Raw genomic sequence first — 27,909 nt, 5'->3', positions numbered from 1 at the left:
CAAGTATTCCAATGTATATAAAAAAGCTTTTATTCGATTCCTCTGTCCTCCTTTCCTTTCCTCGCTTCCTTCCCTCGCGTCCTACAGGGGGTGCAGCTGAAACGCAAGGAAAGGAAACGAGGATGCACAAATAAGAAATGAGAAGCACCCGTAATGTGTTGTTATATTTGTGTTGTAACGGAACTAACGCGCGCGCGGCCCGTGTTTCCGGGGGACTGTTTTCCTGGAGCGCGCGACTGAACCAGTCCAACATGTCGAGCTCCTACAGAAACAGGTGAGAAACAAAACAAACACGCAATTAAACGCGCCTTCACACTCACACACAGACACTTTACTTCATCGACACGCGCGATAGACCGCGTTTATATCAGACACGCGGGGCAAGCGTGATGACATCGCTAAAGTTTGTGTGAGTGTGTGTGTGTGTGTGTGTGTGTGTGTGTGTGTGTGTGTGTGTGTGTGTGTGTGTGTGTCTGTGTGTGTGTGTGTGTGTGTGTCTGTGTGTCTGTGTGTGTCTGTCTGTGTGTGTGTGTGTGTGTGTGTGTCTGTGTGTGTGTGTGTGTGTGTGTGTGTGTGTGAGAGAGAGAGAGAGAGAGAGAGAGAGAGAGAGAGAGATACATACACATACTCTGTATGTATGTGTTGTGTTTATGTGTGTGGTTGTATAAAGTCTGTCCAGTTTTAGTTTTAAAGCCATATTCACAAGATAAACAGTTTGAAAGCAGAAATCATTAATGTTTGTGTTATTATTTAATCAATAACATGTTTTCATAAATTTAAACTCACCCAGATTAGCTGTAAGCAAAGTAACAATGTCTCGCTTTTGATTAATTCTCTTTTTCATATTGATTTTTAAATCTCAAGAATTGTAATAATAATGTCACGTTTACCTTAAAGTCTTTCAGTAAACATAACCTCTGGAGAGGAGCGTTATGATACACATACGCAGTACGCACTATTTAACATAAGCATCATATTCTTACTCAACCTGTTCTTCAATATTTAATGTCTTTGACTAAATCATGAAAACTAGTTTTTAATGACCGCCCCTTTTAAATGTTTAAAAAATGAATTGTAGTAGAGACATGGCTGGTGTGTTGATTCCTCGGCTGGTGTGTTGATTCCTCGGCTGGTGTGTTGTTGATTCTTCCGCTGGTGTTGATTCTTCCGCTGGTGTTGATTCCTTCGCTGGTGTTGATTCCTCCGCTGGTGTTGATTCCTTCGCTGGTGTTGATTCCTCCGCTGGTGTTAATTCCTCCGCTGGTGTTGATTCTTCCGTTGGTGTTGATTCCTCCGCTGGTGTTGATTCCTTGGCTGGTGTGTTGATTCCTCGGCTGGTGTGTTGTTGATTCTTCCGCTGGTGTTGATTCTTCCGCTGGTGTTGATTCCTCCGCTGGTGTTGATTCCTCCGCTGGTGTTGATTCCTCCGCTGGTGTTGATTCCTCCGCTGGTGTTGATTCCTTGGCTGGTGTGTTGATTCCTCCGCTGGTGTTGATTCCTCCGCTGGTGTTGATTCCTCCGCTGGTGTTGATTCCTCCGCTGGTGTTGATTCCTCCGCTGGTGTTGATTCCTCCGCTGGTGTTGATTCTTCCGCTGGTGTTGATTCTTCCGCTGGTGTTGATTCTTCCGCTGGTGTTGATTCTTCAGCTGGTGTTGATTCCTCCGCTGGTGTTGATTCCTCCGCTGGTGTTGATTCTTCCGCTGGTGTTGATTCCTCCGCTGGTGTTGATTCCTCCGCTGGTGTTGATTCCTCCGCTGGTGTTGATTCCTCCGCTGGTGTTGATTCCTCCGCTGGTGTTGATTCCTTGGCTGGTGTGTTGATTCCTCCGCTGGTGTTGATTCCTCCGCTGGTGTTGATTCCTCCGCTGGTGTTGATTCCTCCGCTGGTGTTGATTCCTCCGCTGGTGTTGATTCCTCCGCTGGTGTTGATTCCTCCGCTGGTGTTGATTCCTCCGCTGGTGTTGATTCTTCCGCTGGTGTTGATTCTTCCGCTGGTGTTGATTCCTCCGCTGGTGTTGATTCCTCCGCTGGTGTTGATTCTTCCGCTGGTGTTGATTCCTTGGCTGGTGTGTTGATTCCTCGGCTGTTGTGGAGGACCTGCGCCTAGACACGATCACAACGCATGATGTAGTCAGCCGGATCCGGGCCGTATCCAGATCAGATGGTGAACCTGGGCCTAGACAACCACACAACACATGATGTAGTCATCCGGATCCGGGCTGTATCCAGATCAGAATGAGGACCTGCGCCTAGAAACGACCACAATATATGATGTAGTCAGCCGGATCCGGGCCGTATCCAGATCAGATGTTGAACCTGTGCCTAGACGCGACCACAACAAATAACGGAATCAGCCAGATCCGGGCCTTATCCAGATCAGATTGGTGGACCTGCGCCTAGACACTGCCACAACAAATAACGGAATCAGCCAGATCCGGGCCTTATCCAGATCAGATGGTGGACCTGTGCCTAGACACAACCACAACACATGATATAGTCAGCCGTATCCAAATCAGATGAGATCTTAATCATCCACAGTTGAAATGAATAACTGAATGAATAACTTTAAGCTGGACTGTGATGCTATTTTCTTCTAGAAATAAACTTTGTTGCATTATTTTCCTGTTATCTCTGTAAAGCTGCAATGAAACTATCAATATTGTAAAAAGTGCTATATAAATAAAGCTGACTTGACTTGAATGAATGTTTTCTTTTGTGAGCTTGAGTGATCATGTGATCAGGTCATGTGACATGTCTCTGCTGTTCCTCAGGATCCAGGAGTTCAAGGTTTCACTGAGCGAGCAGAAGCTGGACATGAAGGCGTTACGCCAGCTGTGCTTCAGCGGTACGTGTGTGTATGTGTGTGTGGTGAGTCGGGGTGTCTTTCTCCACACGGTTACACACTCTCTCTCTCTCTCTCTCTCTCTCTCTCTCTCTCTCTCTCTCTCTCTCTCTCTCTCTCTCTCTCAGGTATCCCGTGTGAAGGAGGCATTCGCTCTCTCTGCTGGAAGGTCAGTCTGGCGTTTCCTCGAGTTTCACTCATTATCATGTGACTGAATCAATGAATGATAGAGATTTCCTCCCTCGTTCCGCAGATTCTGCTGAACTATCTGCCGTCAGATCAGGCTGTATGGGACTCTTTCCTGCAGAAGCAGAGGTTACACACACACTCACTGCATTTTACACTGTTTTTACAGATAAGGACTTCTTCAGACAGCAGGTTTTGGGAGGTTTAGTCAGGTTCAGCACATATTTGCCCCCAGAATATGGTTATACACACTGAGTTTGTTGTTGTTGTGCTTGTTTAGGCTTTAAAGGTGACATATTATGCTCCTTTTCACAAGAAGTAATACAAATCTACGGTGTCCCCATAATGTGTCTGTGAAATTTCAGCTTTAAAATTTCAGATATATTTTATTAGCTTGTCAAATTGACCCCTTTTTGTGTGTACGCGGAACTGATCACTGTTGTCGCTTATAAAACCATGGCATCTCCGTGGGTGTAAACATGCAAATTAAGGGCCAGTAATATTATATAATAAGATCTTCTTCATACGTCAAAAGGCGAGCAAAATCAGATCGGCTTATTTTATAACATGCTTGCAGAGAAAGACTCCCCAAAACAAAATTACCAGGTTTCATTTTTCACATTTTCTGGGTTGGTAGAAGCAGTGGGCATCCGATTATAGCACTTGCACACGGAGAAAGTCTGATTTTCATGATATGTCCCCTTTAAAGTCCCATAAGAAGTACAGACACATGATGCTAATGAGCTTGACTCTGATTGGTTAGGGATCTGTACGCCCAGTTTCTGAGAGAGATGATCATCCAGCCAGGAATCGCTAAGGCAAACCTGGGCGTGTCTCGAGAGGACGTGACGCTGGAGGATCACGTGAGTGTGAGCTCTTTCCAGGACAGGAAGGGTGTGTGTGTGTAGGGCTGGGTACCAAGTTCATTACTTTTTAGGTACCGACCGAATTGCCTCGGTACTACCGAGTATGGAAACATGTCTTGTTTGGTGGTATCAAATTTCAGTACCTAATGGCGCTGTTCCACTGCATAGTACGGTACGGTTCGGCTCAGTACGCTTCGACTCGGCGCGGAACAGTTCGGATTGCTTTTCGTTTCCACTGCAGTAGTACCCCTTCAAAGTGTGTGGGACTGATCCTTATTTGCGCACCCCTCTACTGCCATGACATCATCTTAAAAGCGCCACATTTTCAAACCCACAACACAGGAACAATGGAGACTATCGAGGGGATGGTGTTCCTGATTCTCGGTATCTGGTTGTTTTTAACTGCTAGACGGAAAAATGTGTTTAAAATGAGGCTGATGGCAGCAAAACAAAAATACTCTTAAAAAAGTGTCTCGTGTCTCGTGTCGCAAATCCAATGACGCTAGTAGTGACGCTGGTAGTGACGATTCTGTCTGACCAATCAGTGATCTGCAGTGTTTCACGTCACATTTTAGTACCGGTACGGTACGCTTGGAACCTCAACAGACCAGGTACCATTTAAAGCGACCTGAAGCGAACCGTACTGTACCGTACCATGCAGTGGAAAAGCACCACAAGTGAGACGTACCGAACCGAACCGTACCGTACTATGCAGTGGAAAAGCGCCTTAAGTGGTTAATCTCGTCAACGTCAGTGAAACAATAAGCACGCAGATAGGCTGTGGCGGAAAACACTAGTTGACACGGCTGCTCAGAGACGTAGCTCTTCGCACGTGAGCCAGACTCGATACCAGAAGCACGCGATGCAATATTTTTGACAGGAAAATTGCCGCCAAGACCAGTAACACGGTAAATCTGATAAGCGCACAGACACTTGAGAGTACAAAGTCTGTCTTCGACTGCAAGAACTGGAGATGAACCGACACTCAGCATATGGGATACTTGCCTCATAGACATGAGAAATAGGCCTATAGACGGTCAAAATATTTCTAGTTTAAAACAAAACAATTAGAAATTAATAGTTTGATTACCTGATCCATAGAATGTTAGGCGCGCGCATTCACTGCTGCAGGAATGACGAGTCAGCATCACCATAATCATATTTGCTGTCAGCAGACTTATTAAACACTTGTTCATTAATAAACGATTAAAAATATATCCTTGCTGTTGTTTCCCGACACATCCATAATCATTAGGCTTCTGTTGCCAGTGCTTTGCGGCAAGCTTCACGTGTGCTGAGCGCGAGGCATATATCCTGCCCCTCAGTAGCCTATATTTAATTTTATTCACTTTTTTTTGTATAGCATTTTTCATAATACATATTGTTTCAAAGCAGCTTTACAGAAAATGCATGTTTCTAAATTACAATTTAGAGTGATCTGTTATCAGAGGTGTCAGTGTAATGCATTTCTTTCCAACAATATCTTTATTTCCAAACATAATAACATTACATAAACTCAAAAACATAAAACTCTTGCCCCACAACCCACAGAACTTTGTCCATCAGACTATCCGAAACATGATCTGATAACCCCAATAACAAATAAATGAATAACTAAAAACAAAGGCAACAAAATTATACAATAAAATAATAAACAAATGCTACATAAAAATAAATAAATAATTTAATGGAGAGAATAAGTACAAAACCTACCATGCACAGTTCTCACCAATATGCGCTACACACGAATTAGTAAACATTTTCCAAGTGAACTGCAGGTTACTTATGGATCATCCCCATACATTTCCACCACACATGATAGGTCTTTATTAGCAAGAAAGTTACTAAAGTGGCCCCAGATGCTATCAAAAATTGGTAACTTTCCTCTAATTGCATACGTGATCTTTTCTAAGGGCAACGTTGCTAATAATTCTGAAAGCCATTTACCTATCCTTGGTCTAGCCACCTCTCTCCAGGAAGTAGCAATTACTACTTAACCTCTAGTAACCTCTTTCCGGGAAAGTAACCTCTTTCCAGGAAGTGGCCAAAAGTAACTCTTTTGGCCAGCAACAAACCTACATCTAAAAATATTCTATGCTTCTTTCTTATGGTACAGTTAGCTGTATATATACTCAATAGAAATATTTTGGGTGCTAAATGTAATTTTATCTCTAAAATTTCCTCAATACACTTTCACTTCTCCCCAAAATTCTTTAATTTGAGAACATTGCCACAAACAATGGAAGATCGTGCCCTTCTCCTTGTCACATTTTATGCAAACATCCGGTATGTCTTTGTTAAATTTGTTAAAGGGTTAGTTCACCCAAAAATGAAAATTAAGTCATTAATTACTCACCCCCATGCTGTACCAACCCCGTAAGACCTTCGTTCGTCTTCGGAACACAAATGAAGATATTTTTGATTAAATTTGAGAGCTGTATAACTACCACATTGGCTGCCTAAGGGACTGCCTCTTGACGGCCCAGAAAGTCAATGAAGAATATGTTTAAATATCCCAAGTGACTACCGTGGCTCAACTATATGTTTATCAAGCGACGAGAATACTTTTTGTGCGAAAAAACAAACAAAAATAACGAGTTTATTCGACTATTCCTTTTCTTCGTTGTTGGCCTGAAACGAGACTTCCTTAGATTTCCACGACGCATGCAATCTAAATCTAAGGAAGTCTCATTTTTAACCATAGGGTTCTTGGTGATATTTTTAAGTTTCTTAAACTTAGCCGAGTACAGGTAAATGGGCAAGGGCAACTTCAATGTATCGCCTTCCATTTCTCTCCAAAGTGGCACATTCTCCTCAGAATAGTAAAACATCATTGTTCTTAGTTGCGCTGCCCAGTAGTACCATAGTGGATTTGGGCATTTAAGCCCACCTATATCATAAGGCAAGTACAACAATGAAAGGCGCTGCCTGGAGCGTCTGTTGTTCCATAGAAACTTAATGAAAAGTGTCTACAGCTGAGAAAATAAATTGCTTGGTGGAGGCAAAGGCAAATTTTGAAACAAATACAACAGTTTAGGAAGTACATTCATTTTGAGAGTATTTATCTACCCCATTAACGACATCGGTAAAGCAGCCCGTCTATCTAAAGAAGTTGAGATCCCTTGCATAACTGGTCTATAATTACTTTCTATGATATTGTTAAGCAATGGGAAAATTTCAATGCCTAAATAAGAGAAGCAATTGACAACCTTAAATTGTGATACTACATTAGTTGGATTTTCCCTGTCTACTTGATTTAATAGCATAATGGATGTTTTAGACTTATTAATCTTATAACCTGAGATCTTGCCAAACTTCCAAATCAAATCTAGCAAAGCCGGGATGGATTTCTTAGTATTTTTTTGAGAAAAACAATTATGTCGTCTGCATATAAAGTTAAACGATGCGTCGTCCTATAGTTATTCCTGAAATGGTATCATGTGATCTCACTGCAATTGCAAGGGGTTCAATTGCCATAATGAACAGCAATGGAGACAAAGGGACCCCTTGTCTACACCCTCTCTTTATTTGTATAATTTTTGAAATATTACTGTTAGTTAAAAATTGTGCATATGGTTCCTTGTAAAGTAATCTTATCCAATTACAAAACGTCTCCCCCAAACCAAAGCGAGCCAAAACCTCAAACAAATAAGACCATTCCACTCTGTCATGCTTTTTCAGCATCGAGTGACAGCAAAGCAGTATCTGGGGCCTCCTTGATGATAAAGAATATTTAAGATCCTTCTGACATTATGGAAGCCTCGTCTGCCACGAATAAACCCGTTCTGGTCCTTGCCAATTATTGTAGTTATTATGTCTTCGATTCTTTTTGCTAAAGTTTCCAGTTTTCACATTTGTTAGTCAGTTTACCTGCCTTCGGAAGCAGAGTAATTAATGCTCCTCTTAACGATGACGGCAAGGTACCATTTCCGAAGGACTCTGTAAACATTTAAAAAATTGGAGTTAACAGTTTATTTTTTATAGATTTCAATTGGGAGACCATCAGGTCCGGGAGTTTTCCCTGCTTTAATGCTGTCAATTGCTAAAGAAATTTCTTTTCCCAAATTTGCCTTAAGAATTTCTGGTATCTTGGGGATATTTATACTATTTAAAAATGCTAGAAGTTCAGAATTGTCATTAATCATTTCGGAACTATAAAGACCCTCATAAAATGTCTTGACGGTTTCATTAATCTCTGTTGGATCTACAATGGGTTCTCTCTGATCACTCAGCAGTGAGATAATAACTTTTTCGCTCTGTAGCTGCTTAAGACGCAAAGCAAGAACTTTCCCAGGCTTTTCACCCTGATCGTAGAAAGATTGTTTAAGTCGCAACAGACTGGCCACCGCTCTTGATGCCGATTATTCGTTACATTGTGCTCTAAGTAGCAATAGCTTTTGATGAGATTCTGTTGACTTTGTTTGATAATATTCATTTTCATGAATATTCGTTTGTGCTTGTTGAAGTTTCTGTTGTATTAGTTTCAAAATAGAACCTGATTTGTTCATCCAAAAAAGAGACAAAGCCGGGGTCAGTCAGCCACTTTTGTTTGCAACGCCAAATCCTAGCATCTTTAACTAGCTTTGAGTCTTGATATATCAATGAATTAGGAGCATGATCTGAAATTAGGCTAGCATCATAAGTACATTTCTTGAATTTGTGCTTTAACTCTGCAGATATCAAGAAGAAATCAATTCTTGAGGACTTGTGTGTACCAGAGTAACACGAAAACTTTAAATCATCAGGATTTTCTTCCCTCCAGATATCTATTAGATTCAATTCTTTCATAAAGTGATATATAGTTAGCCTGCTACGACTGTGAGAATCTACAGCTCCAGAGTTCCTATCCTTTGCCGGTTTTCGTAACCCCCTGCAGTTCCATGATGTAATTTTAATTTTTATCTCACTAGACATTTTGCATAGTTTGTATAGTTGTACTCTCCAAACCTTTAAGATGCTTGTAAAAATGAAAAAATGAACCAAACAAAAAACTTAAATAAATAATATTACTGATGAACACTATACTCAGCCCAACACCCATATTATATTCAGGACAATTAGCCTGAAACCCTCCCCTTATAATCTTAAGACTTCCAGATAGCTGTTAACTGTTAACCTGAGGTTAAGACAGTATCACTGGGCTAACAAAAGATAAACGGCTAATAACATTAATATTACGCTCCATGCTACCATAATTAAACATTACAAATTTCTTTCATAAACCTCCTTTTACCATGAACTAAATCAAATTTAACTCTGTGAAGGCACCATATTGTTCTAAGAGAATCCAAACCCAAAAAAATTGTGTAGTATAATCGCAATTACCTTAAAATTGAATAAGAGGTACATTTTACCTCTTAATATTGTTTATAAAGAGGAGAAAATTAAATAAAAAGCAAATACTTAAAGCACTTAGACTTAAGGTGCACAGAGAAAGGAGAGAAACAAAACTTAACAGTAACTATAAACTCTGAGAAAAGGCCTTAAGCATACTACACAAAGATATTTAACCTTGTAGTTTGTGTTAATTCGGCTCAGTCATAAGCCATTCATTTCATGTCCTCTGATACCTTCTACTTTGTAAACCGCGACATTCCAAGTCGTTTACTCATAAATCAGTCCGGTCCCCCTTCTGACCTGATCCGTTTGATGAAGTCCTCCGCCTCGACATGGTTGTTAAAGATGTGAGGCCGTTCTTTATAAGTCACCAGCAGTCGGGCAGGAGGGATAATGCCATATCGGAGACCCATTAAACGGAGCTGCCGTCTCCCCTCGTCAAACTGCTTTTGCTTCTTGTGAACACCTGCCGCCACGTCTTGGTAAAATCTCACTGTATGGTTCTTGTAACGCACCTCTCTTTTTGTCTAGACTGCTTTCGTCACCAGTTCTTTATCCCTGAAGTCCAAAAACTTCATTATCAGCGTTCGGGGTTATTGTGTGTTCCTGGTCTGATTCTATGAGCCCTCTCCACTGTTAGTTTGGTGTGCCCCAACTGCAGTTCCAGTGTGTCCGGTAGCCAGCTCTCCAAAAAAGCACACGCGTCGTCCCCCTCCGCTCCCTCAGGCAAATTGACCAGCCTCAAATTGGAGCACCTTGATCTCATCTCCAGGTCCAAAAGTTTTTCCTCCATGTCCTTGTTTTTATTTTCTAAGACACAAACTTTTGTTTGGAGCAAGGTGACGTTGTCGAAATCCTTGTTTCTGCCTCGGTGACACGCTCTGCACAGTCATAATATCTTTCCTGACACTTTCAATCGCGGACAATATGCCATCAAACCTGGTGGAAAACCTGGTGCCATATGTCCGGATCCTCCCTCCACCGTATCATTACTTTTGTCCAACGATTTTTCCTCAGGAGTCGAGCTAGCTTCATCGGAGTCCATGGCTTCGAGGTTAGCCGTGGCTTTCTTGCTAAAGTTAACGTTAGCTCTCGTAAAGTCTGATAATTTAACTTGAAGGGTTTTATTCCGCCCCTGACCGACTTGCTTCTGGGACAACGGCATTACCCTTAGTTTATCTATAAAAATGGAGGTTTTGTACCCTTTCCAAACCAATTTTTAAGAAGGTATTAGTCAACAGAATAGAGGAGCAGATTAACGTGCGTTCACTCAATACCGGAAGTCTTCTCATCTTATTTGAATATTTTGAAGCGTGTTCGAGTGTAATGCATTTAAATTAATTTTCATTCAGTTTCATTGTTAAACAATGCATTAAGATAAGGCAGAAAAAATGAGCTCATTGAAGTAAAGAAAACATGTTGTTAAATGATTAGGAAACATAGAAAACTTTAGCATTGGTGCTTTTTTACATACTCAAAATATGAGTCTGAAAAAGTCAATAACTGAAAAATAAAATAAAAATGTAGGTAATATTATATTGATAAAACTGGGTTACATAATATTGGTATCGAAAAAGGTATCGTTCAGGAACCGTATTCGAAGTCAAGTTATCCATATCGGTATCGAACATTTTGTTTACGATACCCAGCCCTACGTGTGTGTGTTTGTGACTGCTGGTGTATGTGACGCTCTCGTCTCTCGTCTCCAGCCGCTGAACCCGAACCCCGACAGCCGTTGGAACACCTACTTCAAAGACAATGAGGTTCTGCTGCAGATCGATAAAGATGTCAGGTGCTTCATCACTTCCTGTGTGTGTGTCAGTATGAGTGTGCGTGTGAGAGAGAGAGAGAGAGAGAGAGAGAGAGAGAGAGAGAGCGAGCGAGCGAGCGAGCGAGAGAGAGAGAGAGAGAGAGTGTGTTTTTGATGAAGGCATTTCATTAAATAACAGATTTGATTAAATGAATCTTCGAATCAGATTCATCTCCATATTAAAGCGCCTCAAGTGCAAATGTTCAAGCATTTCACGCTTTACTTCCACATTTGCTGATTCAGATTAATATTAATGAACAATATTTTTTTTTTTTTTTTAAAAGTTCATTTCTAAGTTTTACGTCCATGTGTTGATTCAGATTAACGTAAATGTTGGAATTATTTTAAGTGCTGTCTGTATGTAAGTGTGAGAGAATTCCATGAGAAATGGTCACACTTCAGTTGAGCTCCAGATAAATGAAAAATTAAGAATAATTTTACCACAAAATGAGAGAAAAGTAGAAGATTTAACATAAATCAACATCTAGACAAAGTTTTTGATGAATTAGGACATTTTTATTTATTTTTTGACACCTGAATCTGAGGAAAGTTCAAGAGAAGATCATCACATAATTACCCTCTACAGAGGAGGACATTTACAACGAAAAGGATGACATCAAGGAACATAAACAACATAACAACTGAGAACAAAACTTACAAGAAAGAAGAGAGGTTAAGACATTTTGAACAGAAAGGGCCATTTCATACCTCTCAGAGTTTTTCCTTTGAAGAACAGCACAGAGACATTTTGGACAACTGAAACTTGATATATATATATATATATATATATATATATATATATATATTATTTTTAAAAAAAAAATTTTTTCACGAAATCAGTGAAAGTCATATTTTTGCCTGCTCAAAATCAAAAGACTGACAAACAACCCAGAAACACTTTTTGCAGACCTACATAAAGATGACAGCATAAGTAACCTGATTTTGCTATACCAACAATCCCTATGCATGGCACAAGGCCATCATTACACACTACCCCTCTGCTGAAAGAAAAGGCATTCTGCGGTGGTTTCCAGCTAAAAATAAGAAACGAGGAAGACACAACAACCACGACCGTAAATATCTACAAACAACGGGTATAGTGCTGGAAGAAGAATTACTCTGCATCAAAGACAGAGCACAGAAAGAGACTACTACAAGCGACCAGCCTATCCCTCCTGAGGAGTCAGTCTTCCACACTGTCGAGGATCAATCCAAGTATATTTATATAGCGCTTTTCACAATATAGATTGCATCAAAGCAGCTTCACAGTTTCAATCAAAACATAATAACAATGTTCATTTTTCTTAGTGGAAAAACATCCATGTTTGGTAGAGCTGATCAAGGGTATTACTGATTGGTTAATTAATTTTAATATCCCCAACTGAGCAAGACAAAAGCAATGGTGGCAAGGAACCGAAAAACTCCATCAAGTGATCTAAATCAGACAGAACACAGAGACCCTTCGAGCACAGGACAGACCATCCACACTGCTATTGCACTGACATGAGGAAGAGATCCACAGAGCTAGAGGGAGAAATGGTCCAGCTCAAGGAGATGATCTTCTCCCTGCAAACAGTTCAGACAACACACCAGATCAGCAACAGCCCCACAGCCAAGCACAGAGATAGGCCCTGTGGAGATTCAGCCTCAGGAGAGACCTGTCTACACTGCAGACTGAGATGACGGAGCTCCAGCAGGAGAGAGAGGGGTTAAGGGCTCAGATGGCGACACTGGAAACACGGTCCTTACAGCAGACTGAGTTACACAAGGCACAACTAATAGCAATGTAAATTGGTGTAAATTGGCAAAGGATGTAAAAAAGTGAACTGAGGCAGGACAGAGGAGCACAGCACAGCGAACCGGTGGAGAAGGACACTCTTCACCCTGATCACAACAAAGATTCAGCACAGCCAGAATCTTCCTCTCCCATCAGGCCCTCATTTCGTGGGAGTCAAGTCAAGTCAAGTCACATCAATCTCCCATCAAGACCTCTTGTAAGGAACTTGTTATGATTAATTATAAATTTTTTTGGGTCAGTTAATTGGGTAAACTTGACATGGCTAAATTAATATTATCAATTAATCAGTTTTTCCAACAAAATATTTTGATTATTAATTTATTCAAAGAAAAGGGTATCTTCCATGGCCACAGAAGAATAATTATTTCTTAGCATGTACAGCACTTTGAGCATGTAGCAAGATGAAGATCATAAAATAAACGTTGTCTTCAAGCTGTTAATCAGAACCAAATACATAAAGTGCAAAAGTTTTATTGACTAAATCATAAACATGAATAAACGAAACAAACATACATAAATACATAAACTCAGCAAAAAAAGAAACGTCCCTTTTTCAGGACTGTGTATTTCAACAATAATGTTATAAAAATCCAAATAACTTTACAGATCTTAATTGTAAAGGGTTTAAACAATGTTTTCCATGCATGTTCAATTGACCATAATCAATTAATTAGCATGCACCTGTGGAATGGTCATTAAGACCTTAACAGCTTACAGAGAGTAGGCACTTAAGGTCACGGTTCTAAAAACGCAGGACACTAAAGAGACTTGTCTACCGACTGTGAAAAACACCCAAAGAAAGATGCCCAGGGTCCCTGCTCATCTGCGTGAACGTGCATTAGGCATGCTGCAGGGAGGCATGAGGACTGCTGATTTGGCCAGGGCAATTAATTGCCATGTCCGTACTGTGAGACGCCTATGACAGCGCTACAGGGAGACAGGAAGGACAGCTGATCATCCTCGCAGTGGAAGGCCACGTGTAACAACACCTGCACAGGATCGGTATATCCAAATATCACACCTGCGTGACAGGTACAGGATGGCCACAACAACTGCCCGAGTCACGCCAGGAACACACAATCCCTTCATCAGTGCTCAGACTGTCCACAATAGGCTGAGAGAGGCTGGACTGAGGGCTTGTAGGCCTGTTGTAAGGCAGGTCCTTACCAGACATCACCAGCAACAACGCTGCCTATGGGCACAAACGCACCTTCGCTGGACCAGACAGGAATGGCAAAAAGTGCTCTTCACTGATGAGTCACGGTTTTGTCTCACCAGGGGTGATGGACTGATTTGTGTTTATCGTCGAAGGAATGAGCGTTACACCGAGGCCTGTACTCTGGAGCGGGATCGATTTGGAGGTGGGGGGTCCGTCATGGTCTGGGGCGGTATATCACATCACCATCGGACTGAGCTTGTTGTCATTGCAGGCAATCTCAATGCCTTGCGGTACAGAGAAGATATCCTCCTCCCTCATGTGGTACCCTTTATGCATGCTCATCCGGACATGATCCTCCAGCAGGACAATGCCACCAGCCATACTGCTCGTTCTGTGCGTGAGTTTCTGCATGACAGCAATGTCAGTGTTCTGCCATGGCCAGCGAAGAGCCCGGATCTCAATCCCATTGAGCACGTCTGGGACCTGTTGGATCGCAGGGTGAGGGCTAGGGCCATTCCCCCCAGAAATGTCCAGGAACTTGCAGGTGCCTTGGTAGAAGAGTGGGGTAACATCTCACAGCAAGAACTGACAAATCTGGTCCAGTCCATGAGGAGGAGATGCACTGCAGTATTTCAAGCAGCTGGTGGCCACACCAGATACTGACTGGTACTTTTGATTTTGAGCCTCCCTTCATTCAGAGACAGATTATTCTCTTTCTGTTAGTCACATGTCTGTGAAACATTTTTAGTTTGTCTTATGGTGTTGACTCTTTTAGTGTTCATACAAATATTTACACACATTAAGTTTACTGAAAGAAAAAACAGTTGAAAGTCAGAGGACGTTTCTTTTTTTGCTGAGTTTATATACATGTGTTAGAAAAAGGAGTGAGAGATGGAATTACGGTATATAACGATGGAGAAGATCCATCTAACTATGAGAAGATCCAACAGCATTTCATTTTCACATTTTATTGAATACTTGCATTTGTAGTGGGAACAATTCTTGAAGTTGTTGAAAATTGAGGTCGTTGAGGGTTCCGGCAGTGGCAAGTGGAAGTTATTTGAAAGTTATATTTCTTCATGACCGCATTGCTATTTTGGTCAAGGCCTAGGGCGAAATGAGGAAGTCAGAAGAGTGGGTGATTGGAGTCGTTGTTCGTCCTGGTTCCAAACTCCTGAGATTGTCCTTGGTTCTTTGTGAGAGTCTTCTCTCTCCTCCATGAGGCCGTATCTGGTTGGAAGCAAGGCATGCTGGGCCCTAGGGCCCCCCCGTGGAGGGGAAAAGGGTTCCCCAGTATCACCAAAAGCAGTGTATATTATATATACATACCATAGTATATACATAATACGCAAGAGACAGTAAATAATTTACACAATGCTATTTTGCATGTTCATTTATAGATTAGTTAGTCTATGATTAATGCAGCAAAGTCTTTATTAAAGATTTTTCTTTAGTCTTCCCATTGTCTCTGTCTCTAGCATGTAAAATCTCCTTATCAGCCCTGTAACATGACACTTTTTTAGTCATGGTGTTCATTTCATTTGGGATGTTAGTTGAGGAGTTTCATAAACCTTTGTATATAATGAATAATTAGTGTGTGTCTGTCTACACCCTCCACATCGACAGAAAGAACACTAGGACCGGAAGTCGCTATTTTAATCTATTAAAACAGGAAATTTATCAAAGAAAATAAGCTTTTATCCAAACACAGAGTGGCCAAACTGTGGTGTCTGATCACTCAGAGCGCACTCCAATGGCTAAGTGTTGACAAACTGGGATCCCTAAGCCATGTAATAATCCACACCAGCACAAAAAATCTGAGAGCCCAACAGGAGAGGGTGGCTATATCACTACAAACAGTGATTGAAATGGCCTCAACCACCTTTCTTCCCAAATGCTAAAATTGCCATCTCCACACTGCTGCCCTGAAAAGACTTCCACCCTGACACTATCCAGCGAGTGAATGCCCTAAAGAACGACTCTAAAAGATGTGACCCTGAGTCTGTATCTCAACAGCACCCCCAGGAGCAACAGGGCCATCAACCTCCACCCAGACCTGTAAGAAAGCACAGTGTACCCCCAGAGAGAACATCCAGAAGACTTCCGTCAAGACAACAGCACTCTCACATGCTGAGACCATCCAAACCAGCACTTGAGCATCTTCTTCCAGCCATTACAACATAAAATTCAGCACATCAGGCCAGGCCAAAGCCCCTCCTGCCAACCCCTGCCCTCCTCATACCCCACAGGCCCCGGGCAGACACATCTACGCTCAGATAGTGAGCAAAACATCCACAACAACACCAGTGCAAGCCACATCAATAGAGCTAAGAGACATCCATCAGATGCTCAACATCATCTAAGGGGCCGTTTACACCTGGCCACTTCATGCGTTTTCTGTGATCGGATAGCTATCCGATCCTGAAAAGACCAGGTGTAAATGCCCCCCGAAACGCATTCGAGACGGATTTGAATCCGATCGCTCAAACCACTTCAGGAGGTGGTCTGGGCCGCATTCCAGACGAAACTCAGTCCCTCCAGGATTTCACGATTTTTTTGTGTGATTTTTGCGATCAAAATGACTGATTTTGTGGTGGTAATTTCCAAAAATTTGTGAAAAAATTTGCGATTTATATATAACATTTACCATAATAGTATTCAGTCCTTCCAGAAAAACGCAGAGTTTTTTTGTGATTGTTGCGGGCAAAAATTGATTGATTACGCGGTAAACTACTGGCAGCTGTGGTTGCCAGCATCATACCGTAAATTTATGCAATTTTATGCGATGAAATTGCAGGAATTTGCAAAAATTGAGGGAACTTGCAAAAATTGCGGTTTGATGAAAAAGAGAAAAAAAGTGATTGCCCCAACACTTTGTTCTCACTAGGCTAATGTAAGAGTCATTTCTTATTACTTCCTTTGATAAGCAAGCATACTACATCATAGAAAGTGCTGGGAATATTTAATTTCTCATCTTGTTTTATTTCAGACTGTAACGCGTGTAAATAAGGTGTGGCCCCTTTAAGAGCTGCGCGCTCCCTGTTGAACTCTCTGCAGTGTTATATGTGCGCCTCGAACACCCCATGTGTGCGGGTAATTTCTGTTTGATGATACTTCTTTTATCTTATGTTGTTTATTAAGTAACGATGTGACGGTAGAACGTGTGACGGACAGTTATTATACTGTATATATATATATATATATATATATATATATGTCAATCGCCTCCGTGATTCTGTCTGGCGTCGCGTAATTGCGTCACTTCATAACGTTCCCATGGAAACAGGAGGAAATGGCTGCTCTTGTGTGTAGCAAACGCAACATTTTTCAACTGTCTGCTAAGATACATGTGACTTTTTTGCAACGAAAATGCGAGGATTATGAAATTATGCAAACCCCGCATATTTTGCACGGAAATCGGCAATTTATGCGGCGAAAGTGCGGCGTATTTGAAAAAATGCGACCCTCGCATAAATATGCGGACTTTGGCTGATTTTGCATTGAATTCAGCGATCGCATATTCGCGTTTTTCTGGAGGGACTGAAAACTGGACAAGTGTAAATGCATCTGGTTCTTGAAACCACATATATAAATGTTACTACAGATTTCAACTCAGAAATCAAAAACTCAGACATCATCATCCTACAAGAGACATGGAGCAGAGGAGATGGACCCATCCGGCTGCCCCAAAGGCTACAGAGAACTCATCAGCCCATCCATTAAACTGCCTGGAGTGACACAAGGAAGAGACTCAGGAGGCATGCTTATTTGGTACAGATCAAATCTTGGCCATGCCATCAAAGTAACTAAAACAGTTAAATTCTACACATGGTTAGAAATTAATAAGTCATTTACTGCAACTGTGATGAAGACGAGCCCACCAGCTTGTCTTCAGGAAAAAATGTGTGTCCGTTTTGCATGTAAAAGGATGGTGCACTCGCAGAAGCACTTCGTGCAAGTGGAATTTATTTCCAGTGCCAATAAGAAGACCGTCCACAGTGAAGTATATACAGTATATACAGGTGTGCACAAAAGAAAAGGGAAGATCTCTAAAAAGTACAATAATAACAAAATAAAGATGAAAACTCTTTTAAATAAAACGTATCTACTGTACACAAAGGTTTTTGTTTGCTTGAGGCACCCCAGTTGCACTCTCGAATCCGACTTGGTTAACAAGTCCAGACTTCAGGTTTGGCTTTGGTTTAAATAGGCCAAATCCCGCCCTTTTTGGCCCACCCTGCCCCATACCAATTCCTATAACATCTAACAATCACTACACACCAATACATCTATTTGATTATCCATAATAATCCATACTAATTAATTCCCTTTATATATGCATATATATATACCTATATGCACATAATAACACACACTTTCTTTATTTAAATAAACACATGAACACCTATCCACACTAGACAATGGTTTTGTCGACTTCAGGTTTTGATGCGCTGACGCGGCCCAGCCATGACGTCATAAACGGCCACCGCTTGCTCGTTCGGTTCAGATTTCCCCGCCGGAAAACTGACTACGTCCACACAGACAAACAACACGGACGAAACGACACAACAGTGCAGTGTAAGTGTATGTAATGACTGGGGAATGAATATGGAAAGGAGATTGGAGAAATTAACCACTTTAACCACTTCTCCAACCTCTTTAAAAATGTAAACAAAAATCAGGAACAAAATACCGTGTATGACAAACTAACGGTTTTAGAATCAACCATCAGAGACTACCAGAACCCATTAGACACTCCAATGACACTAACCAAACTATTAGACAAAATCCCAAACTTGAAATTGCAAAAAGCCTGTGGTGTTGATGGCTTACTAAATTAAATGATTAAATACACAGACCACAAATTCAAATTAGCCATTCTCAAGCTCTTCAATATCATCCTGATTTTAGGTACATTCCCCAACATTTGGAATAAAGGTATTACTTCCCCAATCTATAAAAACAGACAGATTTGACCCTAATTACTATTGTGGTATACACAGCAACCTAGGTAAACTCTTCTGCAACATCCTAAACAGCAGACTAGCCCATTTTCTCAGAGACAGAAATGTCCTGAGCAAGTGTCAAATTGGCTTCCAACTAAAATATCGCACATCAGACCCATATATACACTCTCCATACCTTAGTTGATAAACTAAATAACGAAAAACAAAAGTACAATTTTCTCATGCTGTTTGTTGACTTCATAAAAGCTTTTGACTCCATTTTGCATGAATGTCTTTTTCTTCAATAAATTAAATGTGGCATTGGAGGAAAAACATGACATCATGCAGGTAAAATTGCTAACAAACAGACTTCCTCAGAGTCGTCGAGTGAGACAGGGCTGCAGCTTAAGACCCACGCTGTTCAACATCTAGATAAATGAGCTAGTGAGGGCTATGGATCATTCTACAGCACCTGGTCTTACTCTACTGGACACTGAAGTCAGATGCCTTCTGTTTGCTGATGATCTGGTGCTGCTGTCTCTCTCTAAAGAGGGTCTACAGCAGCATCTAGACCTTCTGCACAACTTCTATCAGTCATGGGTCCTGGCTGTTAAAACCCCAAAAAGACTAAAATAATGATTTTCAAAAAAAGACCCAGCGCCAAGACCAACATCAATTTGTTTAAAATTGGACAACATGGTCTTCGAACTCTGCAGGACTACACTTACCTTGGCATAAATATTAGCAATACAGGAAATTTTAAAAAAGCTGTTAACAACTTGAGAGACAAGGCACGAAGAGCTTTTTATTCTATCAAGAGAAATATCCAAATTGACATCCCAATCAGAATTTGGCTAAAAATAATCAAAACAGTAAAAGCCCATCACGCTGTACGGGTGTGAACTGAACGGTAGTGGACTGTCTGTGGTCCACTCACAGACCAAGAGTTCACTAAATGGGACAAACACCCATTAGAGACTCTGCAGACCGAGCTGTGCAAAATATTGCTTACGAGTTCAGCGCAAACCCCCCAAAAAGGCCTGTAGAGCAGAATTAGGATTATACCCCCTTGTAATGACTATTCAAAAAAGAGCCATTACCATGCCCACTGAATAAATAGCGATGAACAGACCCTCCATCACAAAGCCCTGACCTACCAAGAGCTGAGGCCAGAGAAGAATGCCCTTTTGGCCCAATTGGTCTTAGAGCTCACGTCACAAACTGACAGTAAAAACATGGCCATACAAGACCAAATAACTAAAACACAAAAAGAAAAATACCTTAAACATTGGACAGACGCAACAGCCAACCAGAGTAAACTCGAATGCTATTTGGCCCTAAACAGAACATATATGAATTGGCAGGATACCTGAGCACAGTGAGCGACCCTAAACTGAGGAAAGTCCTGAGCATGTACAGAGTCAGTGAACACAGTCTGAGGCAAGCAGGCTTGGCTGCCGAAGAAAGAGCGACTGTGCCCTCACTGCACAGAGAACCAAGTGGAGACAGAGCTTGCCTTTTTGACATCCTGCCCCAAATATTAAAAGACACTTTAAAACATTAAAAGACACTTTCTATCCCCTTTTCACAACCTACCAGAAAGACTTCCATCAGAAATCTAATGGATAAACTCCCACTCCTGCTTAGAGAAAGCCGAGCGAGTTCAAATCTGGCTGCCATACTTGAGGTCCTGTCACGAAGAAAGAGCCTCCAGCAGGGCAGAGCAACAAACTACACGCATAGAGACATTGTGTAAATATTAGAAGATTTAACATTTTTATTTCCACGTTAAAAAAACTTTATTTTAATTTTAATTTTTTAATTTTTTATAATTATTTACTTATTTGTATTCTATACTGTTATGAATGCTTTGGCAATGTAACGATTTCTTTCCCCATGCCAATAAAGCTATTTGAATCTTGAAAAAAAAATCTTGTGTGAGTGTCAGTGAGTGTCTTTGAGTCTGTGTGTGTGAGTGTCAGTGAGTGTATCTGAGTGTCTGTGAGTGTCTTTGAGTCTGAATGTCTGAGTGTGTTTGTGTGTGCGCGATTATGTGAGTGTGAGTATGCGTGTGAGTGTGTGATTATGTGAGTGAGACTGTGTGTGTGTGCTGTCACAAGAGTTGTGATGAATATTAATATGCCTGTGATTGTGTGTCAGGCGCTTGTACCCAGACATGGCGTTCTTCCAGCGTCCCACAGAGTTTCCCTGTCAGCTGATACTGGATCCTCAGAATGAGTATGAGACGTTGCGGCGGCGTGTGGAGCAAACCACGCTCAAGTCCCAGACAGTAGGCCGGAACCGCAGCGGCGTCACTAATGTAAGTGTGTGTGTGAGTGATTGTGAACAGACCATGCTCAAGTCCCGGACGGTGGGCCGGAACCACAGCTGCGTTACTAACGTGAGTGTGTGTGTGTGTGTGTTTGTGTGTGAAGCAGACCACGCTCAAGTGTGTGTGGTTGGGCGGGTAGAGACCCGGGTTCGAATCCACTGGACTATCCACTGGACACCAATGTGTCCCTGAGCAAGACACTTAACCTCTAGTTGTTCCAGAGGCGTGTGACCTCTAACATATATAGCAATTGTAAGTCGCTTTGGATAAAAGCGTCAGCTAAATTAATAAAAATGTAAAAAAAAAAAATAATAAAAAAAATAAGTAAGTCCCAGACAGTGGGCCGGAACCACTGGGGCGTCACTAATGTGAGTTTGACTGTGAGTTATAAGTGTTGACGTGTTGTAAGAGTGAGTTATAAGTGTGTCTCTGTGTGTGTGTGTGTGTCGGTCGCCGGTCGTGTTTGTCTGTGTGTGTGTGTGTGTTCTGATCTCTGCTCTCCCTCTAGGTCAGTTCTCCAGGGAAGGCCCTAAACCTGTATCCCTCCAACGAGTACGAGGTGCTTCCCAATGGATGCGAGGCGCACTGGGAAGTAGTGGAGCGGATCCTCTTCATCTACGCCAAACTGAACCCGGGAATAGCGTACGTGCAGGGCATGAACGAGATTGTGGGACCAATCTACTACACCTTCGCCACCGACCCCAACAGCCAGTGGAAGGGTAACCCTCTCACTGCTTTCTAAACAGCAAAAATGCTTTTCTTACTTAATATGTTCGTCTTGTTTCCAGTCAAAACATCTAAACATTCTTAAATCAAGAAGCATTTGCTAGAGAAGTAAAATGACAAGAAAATCTATCTTGTTTTCTGATATAAAATAAGTAAATCGAGTTTTTGCTTAAAACAAGAGTTCCCCAGTGTCCCCCAGTGTCCTTCAGTGTTCCCCAGCGTTCCCCACCGTCCCCCAGCGTTCCCCAGCATCCCCTAGTGTTCCCCAGTGTCCCCCACCGTCCCCCAGCGTTCCTGAGTGTCCCTTAGCGTCCCCCAGCGTTCCTGAGTGTCCCCTAGCGTTCCCCAGCATTCCCCAGTGTTCCCCAGTGTCCCCCAGCATTCCCCAGTGTTCCCCAGTGTCCCCCAGCATTCCCCAGTGTTCCCCAGTGTTCCCCAGTGTTCCCCTGTGTTCCCCTGCATTCCCCAGCAGTCCCCAGTGTTCCCCAGCGTTCCCCAGCGTTCCTTAGTGTTCCTCACTGTTCCTCACTGTTCCTCACCGTTAACGACCGTTACTCAGCGTTACTCGCGTGTTACTCGTCATTACTCAGCGTTACTCGCGTGCTCCTCTGCTTTCCTCAGCGTTACCCAGTGTTCCTCTGCGTTACTCAGCGTTCCTCAGTGTAAAGTTCTTAACGGGTCGGCCCGATGGGACCTGCAGGTTAAGGCCGGGTTCGAGTCGAGAAAATATAAGTAAATGACTCGGGTCGGATCTCGGGCTTAATCTTTTGAATTGTAAAGTGAAAAAAAAAACATTTATTATTCATCGCTGCTGTTCACTGTAAAGAAAGTCTGGCTGCTGCGTGCAACGTGCATCGCGAAGGCAGACCTGATGCTGCTGCGTGCACGCCTTTAGCATGGAGAAGAAGATAGAGATGGTGAAAAGTTAGCTCACCGCAGGTGAATTCACAATCGCTCGGGGGTGGCGCCAGATAACTTTTAACGCAGGTGCTGAGGGGATGCTAGATCATTGACAGAATGTGCTCCAGTTCACGTGCAATGCAATCGTGCCCGCGCCTCCATATCATGATCATATTGTCTGCAATATTTGCTTCTTATTTATTATATCCAGGGAGTTGGTTTATGAAAAAGTCAAGTCAAGTCAAGTCACATTTATTTATATAGCGCTTTTCACAATACAGATTGTATCAAAGCAGCTTTACAGTGATAACATGAAAGTAGTACAACACAGATCAATAATATTGCTAAACACTAAATAACCCCAACTGAGCAAGCCAAAAGCAAGCCAAAAGCAAGGCGACAGTGGCAAGGAAGCAAAACTCCATCAGATTGGATGGAGAAAAAACCTTGGGAGAACCCAGGCTCAGTCGGGGGCCAGTTCTCCTCTGGCTTACATTCATATTGTTTATATATAAATATTAAATATAAATATTGTTTATGTATAAAACGGCGCCATAACATATCGCAGGCGTTGAGTCGTCTCTTCACAGGCGTTGGTCTTCTCATCACAGGCGTTGGGGCATCCGAAATCCCCATGAGAGGCTGGAGACAAAACTGGACCTAACGAACGCCATTTTTCTCGGGACAAGTGTCCTGAGATAACAGCAGAAAGGCAGATGGGAAATAATTAGCATAGCTGATGTTCAAAAATTGATTAAAATTAAGATACAATTTATACAAAACGAAATTCACTTTAAGAAAAGGCTTTTTACAAAACAAAACTTAATTTAGTGGTCAAAATCATGTCTGACCCATCATGTCTGACCCATCATATCTTCCAAAATATTGCTCATCTTACTCATGCTGTTCAATTTTCATAATCAGCATATCAGCATATATATATATATATATATATATAAACATTATAATATTTTAACAAAGACTAAACTAAATGCGCTTATTTAATGGTTACAACACATATAGTGGGCCTATACAGACTATATAAATATTGAAATTAACAATGTTAATATGTTAAATATAAACTGTTAACTAATCTAATTAAGTGTTCACTTTTTTTATTCACCGATTCAGAGGTCTCATGAGTTCAGTGTTGGACAGGTCAGTAGTTTTAACCATTCATTAAAGTGGATGGTTAAAATCAGTCATTCGTTTGCGTATCGGACGTCTAGCCACGGTACGCTTGTGTGATTATTTCGGCAGTTTAGGACATCGCACAAGATTTGTGTCAATGAAAACATTTAATCACTGGATAGGTTTTTTCCTTTATTGAAATGTGGTTTATGTCAGCTGAATGGGCGGAATGCTTTTTAGAGACGATAAGGCAATGAGTTTTTTTTAGCACAAATCACACACCGCGGTAATTCAGGAGAAAAAAACTCTCCAAATACTCCACGTGAAAATGCGGTCTTCCGACGTTTTAATATCGTGTCAATTGATTTTGAGTAGTATGTGCAAGGGAGAGAGAGAAAAACAGCACTCGTGTTGTTTGAAGCGTGCTTGCGGCTGTCAAGTGCAGCAGTCATTCTATTCTACGTCACTCACCGATCAAAAAGGGCTTTGGCGGGACAAAAATTTGAGGAGGGTTGCGTCAGGCAGGGTTCGAGCTATTTTTTACAGTCTATGGGTTCGAGCAGATAACTCATGTTGATGTGTAGGGTTACATCGGGTCCGGGTCGGGTTGTAATTTTCAGGCCCGTTGAGAACTCTACCTCAGTGGTCCTCAGGGTTACTCGCGTGTTCCTCAGCGTTCCTCAGCATTCCTCAGTGTTCCTTAGCGTTACTCGCCCTTTCCTCAGCATTCCTCGCGCGTTCCTCAGCGTTACTTACGCGTTCCTCAGTGTTCCTCAGCGTTACTTGTATGTTCCTCAGCGTTCCTCAGCGTTACTCGCGTGTTTCTCAGTGTTCCTCACTGTTCCTCACCATTCCTCAGCATTACTCGTGCGTTCCTTGGCTTTCCTCAGCATTCCTCGCGTGTTCCTCAGTGTTACTCGCATGTTCCTCAGTGTTCCCTTAGCGTTTCTCTGCGTTTCTCTGCGTTCCTCAGCGTTACTCGCGTGTTCTTCAGTGTTACTCGCGTGTTCCTCAGCGTTACTCGCGTATTCCTCAGTGTTCCTCGGGGGTTTCTCAGTGTTCCTCAGCATTACTTGCGTGTTCCTCAGTGCTACTCGGGTGTTCCTCAGAGTTCCTCAGTGTTTCTCAGTGTTCCTCAGCGTTACTTGCGCGTTCCTCAGCGTTACTCGTGCGTTCCTCAGTGTTCCTCAGCGTTACTCGCGCGTTCCTCAGCGCTCTTTAGCGTTACTCAGCATTACCCAGTGTTACTCGCGCGTTCCTCAGCGTTTCTCGCGCATTCCTTAGTGTTCCTCAGCGTTACTCACGCGTTTCTCAGTGTTCCTCACCGTTCCTCTGTGTTACTCGCGCGTTCCTCAGCTTTCTTCAGCGTTACTTGCGTGTTCCTCAGTGTTCCTCAATGTTCCTCAGCGTTCCTCAGTGTTCCTCAGCGTTCCTCAGTGTTCCTCAGTGTTTTTCGAGCGTTCCTCAGCATTACTCGTGTGTTTCTCAGTGTTCCTCAGCATTACTTGCGTGTTCCTCAGTGTTACTCACGTGTTCCTCAGCGTTACTCGTGTGTGTTCCTCAGTGTTACTTGCGTGTTCCTCAGTGTTCCTCAGTGTTACTCGCGTGTTCCTCAGTGTTACTTGTGTCTTCCTCAGTGTTACTCGCGTGTTCCTCAGTGTTACTTGTGTCTTCCTCAGTGTTACTCGCGTGTTCCTCAGTGTTACTTGTGTCTTCCTCAGTGTTACTCGCGTGTTCCTCAGTGTTACTTGTGTCTTCCTCAGTGTTACTCGCGTGTTCCTCAGTGTTACTTGTGTCTTCCTCAGTGTTACTCGCGTGTTCCTCAGTGTTCCACCAGCGCTGGAAAGTGTTTCTAATATTTACACAGGTTTCTAATATTTACATTTTCTAATATTTTCTAATATTTACTTTATCCTAAAGCTCTTGCCCAGACATAACCTTTTATTTTCCAGTGATTTCTTCTGAGCTTTTTTCTCTTTTGTATTGTGTCATCTCTATTTCTGCAGTCTTTCTTCAGTTCAGATCTCCCTCTTGCTCGTTCACTCTCCTCTACCGTCAGTCCCCCCCTAATGCTGATTGGCTGCACATTTGTTGTGTCGGTCCGACTAACATCCAAACTGCATATTTCAAAAACGACTAACCCCACCTTTAAGCAAAAACTTACTTAATTTACTTTTTTTGTTTATCAGAAAACAAGATAGAATGTCTTTAGAAGAACTAAATAGAAGATAGAAAAACTATGTCAGTTTAGTTCTTTAGTAAATGCTTCTTGATTTAAAAACGTTTAGATATTTGGACTGGAAACAAGACACACATCCTAAGTAAGAAACCATGTTTTGCAGTGGATTGTGTGTATTAGTCCTAGATTAGAGTGTCTGTGCTCTTACGTCTCAGAACACGCAGAGGCCGACACATTCTTCTGCTTCACAAACCTGATGTCTGAGAACAGAGATAACTTCATCAAGAGCCTGGATGACTCGCAGTGCGGCATCACCTTCAAGATGGAGAGCGTGTTCTCCAAACTCAAGGAGAAAGACACCGAGCTCTACATGAGACTGGTGACAACTTTACTTTTCAGCCTTAATGTTTTGGTGAAATTACATGTAATTACTTAAAAGGGTTTTCCATCTGAGCATCTCACACTTTTTAACCCTGTTCTGATGATTATTATTTAGAGTTATCATGGCATAAACACACAGTCTACTGAACTAAAAATCACTTTCCAAATTTATATGACAAAACAGAACTGCGTTATTGGGCAATGAAATGATTAATCGCATCCAAAATGAAAGTTTGTGTTTATATAGTATATCAGTGTGTACTGTGTATAATTATTTTGTATATATAAATACACACACATGCATGTATATATTTAAGAAATATTTGCTGTTATTTCCTGATAAACTAGAGCAAAATGTCATGTTTTGTTCTCTTCGACATTTATTCACAAATCTTTAATGCCAAATTCCACTTTTGCACATTTGCAACTTTGAATGGAAACACAGATATTGATATTGTTTTGACTGTTATAATAACCATCTGTCTGTCTCTCCATCTGTATGTCTCTCTGTCTGTCTGTCTTTGTCTGTTTGCTTTCATTTGTCTGTCTGTCACTCCATCTGTCTGCCTGTCTGTCTGTCTGTCCATCTGTCTGTCTCTCATCTGTCTGTCTGTCTATCTGTCTGTCTGTCTGACAGCAAGAGCAGAATATCAAGCCTCAGTATTTCACCTTCCGCTGGCTGACGCTGCTGCTCTCTCAGGAGTTCCTGCTTCCAGATGTTATCCGGATCTGGGATTCGCTCTTTTCGGATCAGGATCGGTTTGAGTTCATCATCCCTGTATGCTGCGCCATGCTCACGTAAGATCATTCACACTCACACACACACACACACACACACACACACACACACACACACACACACACACACACACAGGCTTCAGACTAGAGTTGTTCCAATTCTGATACTAGTATCGTAAATGCCGCCGATACCAATAAAAATTCTGGCATCGGTATAGGCCTATGTCACACTTCCTGCTTCCAGGAACGCGGAGTTGGGATATAGAACTTCCGGTCAACAGTATTTCTCGATAAGGCTTTAGATTATCAGCCCTAATGTCTAAACCATCCGAGGTAGACTGACCACGAGCTATGAGGTTGTGAAACGAAGGTTTTTGCTCCTGTTGAAGCTATAATTTTGTATGAAATCAACCTTGTTTAAAAAAAAAAGTGATCTTAAGTGATCTGTGATCTTATGGAAAAAAAATACACTACCCACAATCCTAAGCGTAGTAGCAACGTCTGCTGATTGGTCTAGCTTGCTGTTACCATAGAAACGTTTACCTTACTGGCAAATGGCTTGAGATACCCGTGGCTGT

At 41.9% G+C, this 27,909-nt stretch overlaps 1 protein-coding gene and 1 pseudogene across 1 annotated transcript in view; both read left to right on the top strand.

Annotated features, from left to right (window-relative positions):
- The first annotated feature begins 118 nt into the window (after nt 1-118).
- tbc1d13 (TBC1 domain family, member 13) overlaps nt 119-27,909 on the top strand; it is a 36,995-nt gene continuing 9,204 nt past the window's right edge. The window contains exons 1-10 of the mRNA XM_039650220.2: nt 119-274; nt 2,772-2,845; nt 2,971-3,011; nt 3,096-3,157; nt 3,792-3,891; nt 10,941-11,023; nt 21,105-21,264; nt 21,785-21,995; nt 26,428-26,591; nt 27,231-27,391. Of these exons, the coding sequence (XP_039506154.2) occupies nt 138-274; nt 2,772-2,845; nt 2,971-3,011; nt 3,096-3,157; nt 3,792-3,891; nt 10,941-11,023; nt 21,105-21,264; nt 21,785-21,995; nt 26,428-26,591; nt 27,231-27,391 (1,193 nt within the window). The 5' untranslated portion in view covers nt 119-137. The remainder of the gene's footprint in view (nt 275-2,771; nt 2,846-2,970; nt 3,012-3,095; nt 3,158-3,791; nt 3,892-10,940; nt 11,024-21,104; nt 21,265-21,784; nt 21,996-26,427; nt 26,592-27,230; nt 27,392-27,909) is intronic.
- Nucleotides 11,881-20,071, top strand: LOC148970730 (uncharacterized; annotated as a pseudogene).

Source organism: Pimephales promelas, chromosome 19 (genome assembly GCF_988280905.1).
Source record: "Pimephales promelas chromosome 19, fPimPro1.hap1.1, whole genome shotgun sequence".
In the NCBI taxonomy this organism is placed as follows: Eukaryota; Metazoa; Chordata; class Actinopteri; order Cypriniformes; family Leuciscidae; genus Pimephales; species Pimephales promelas.
Note: the sequence above shows the minus strand (reverse complement) of the source record. Positions and strands in the feature narration are given on the sequence as shown.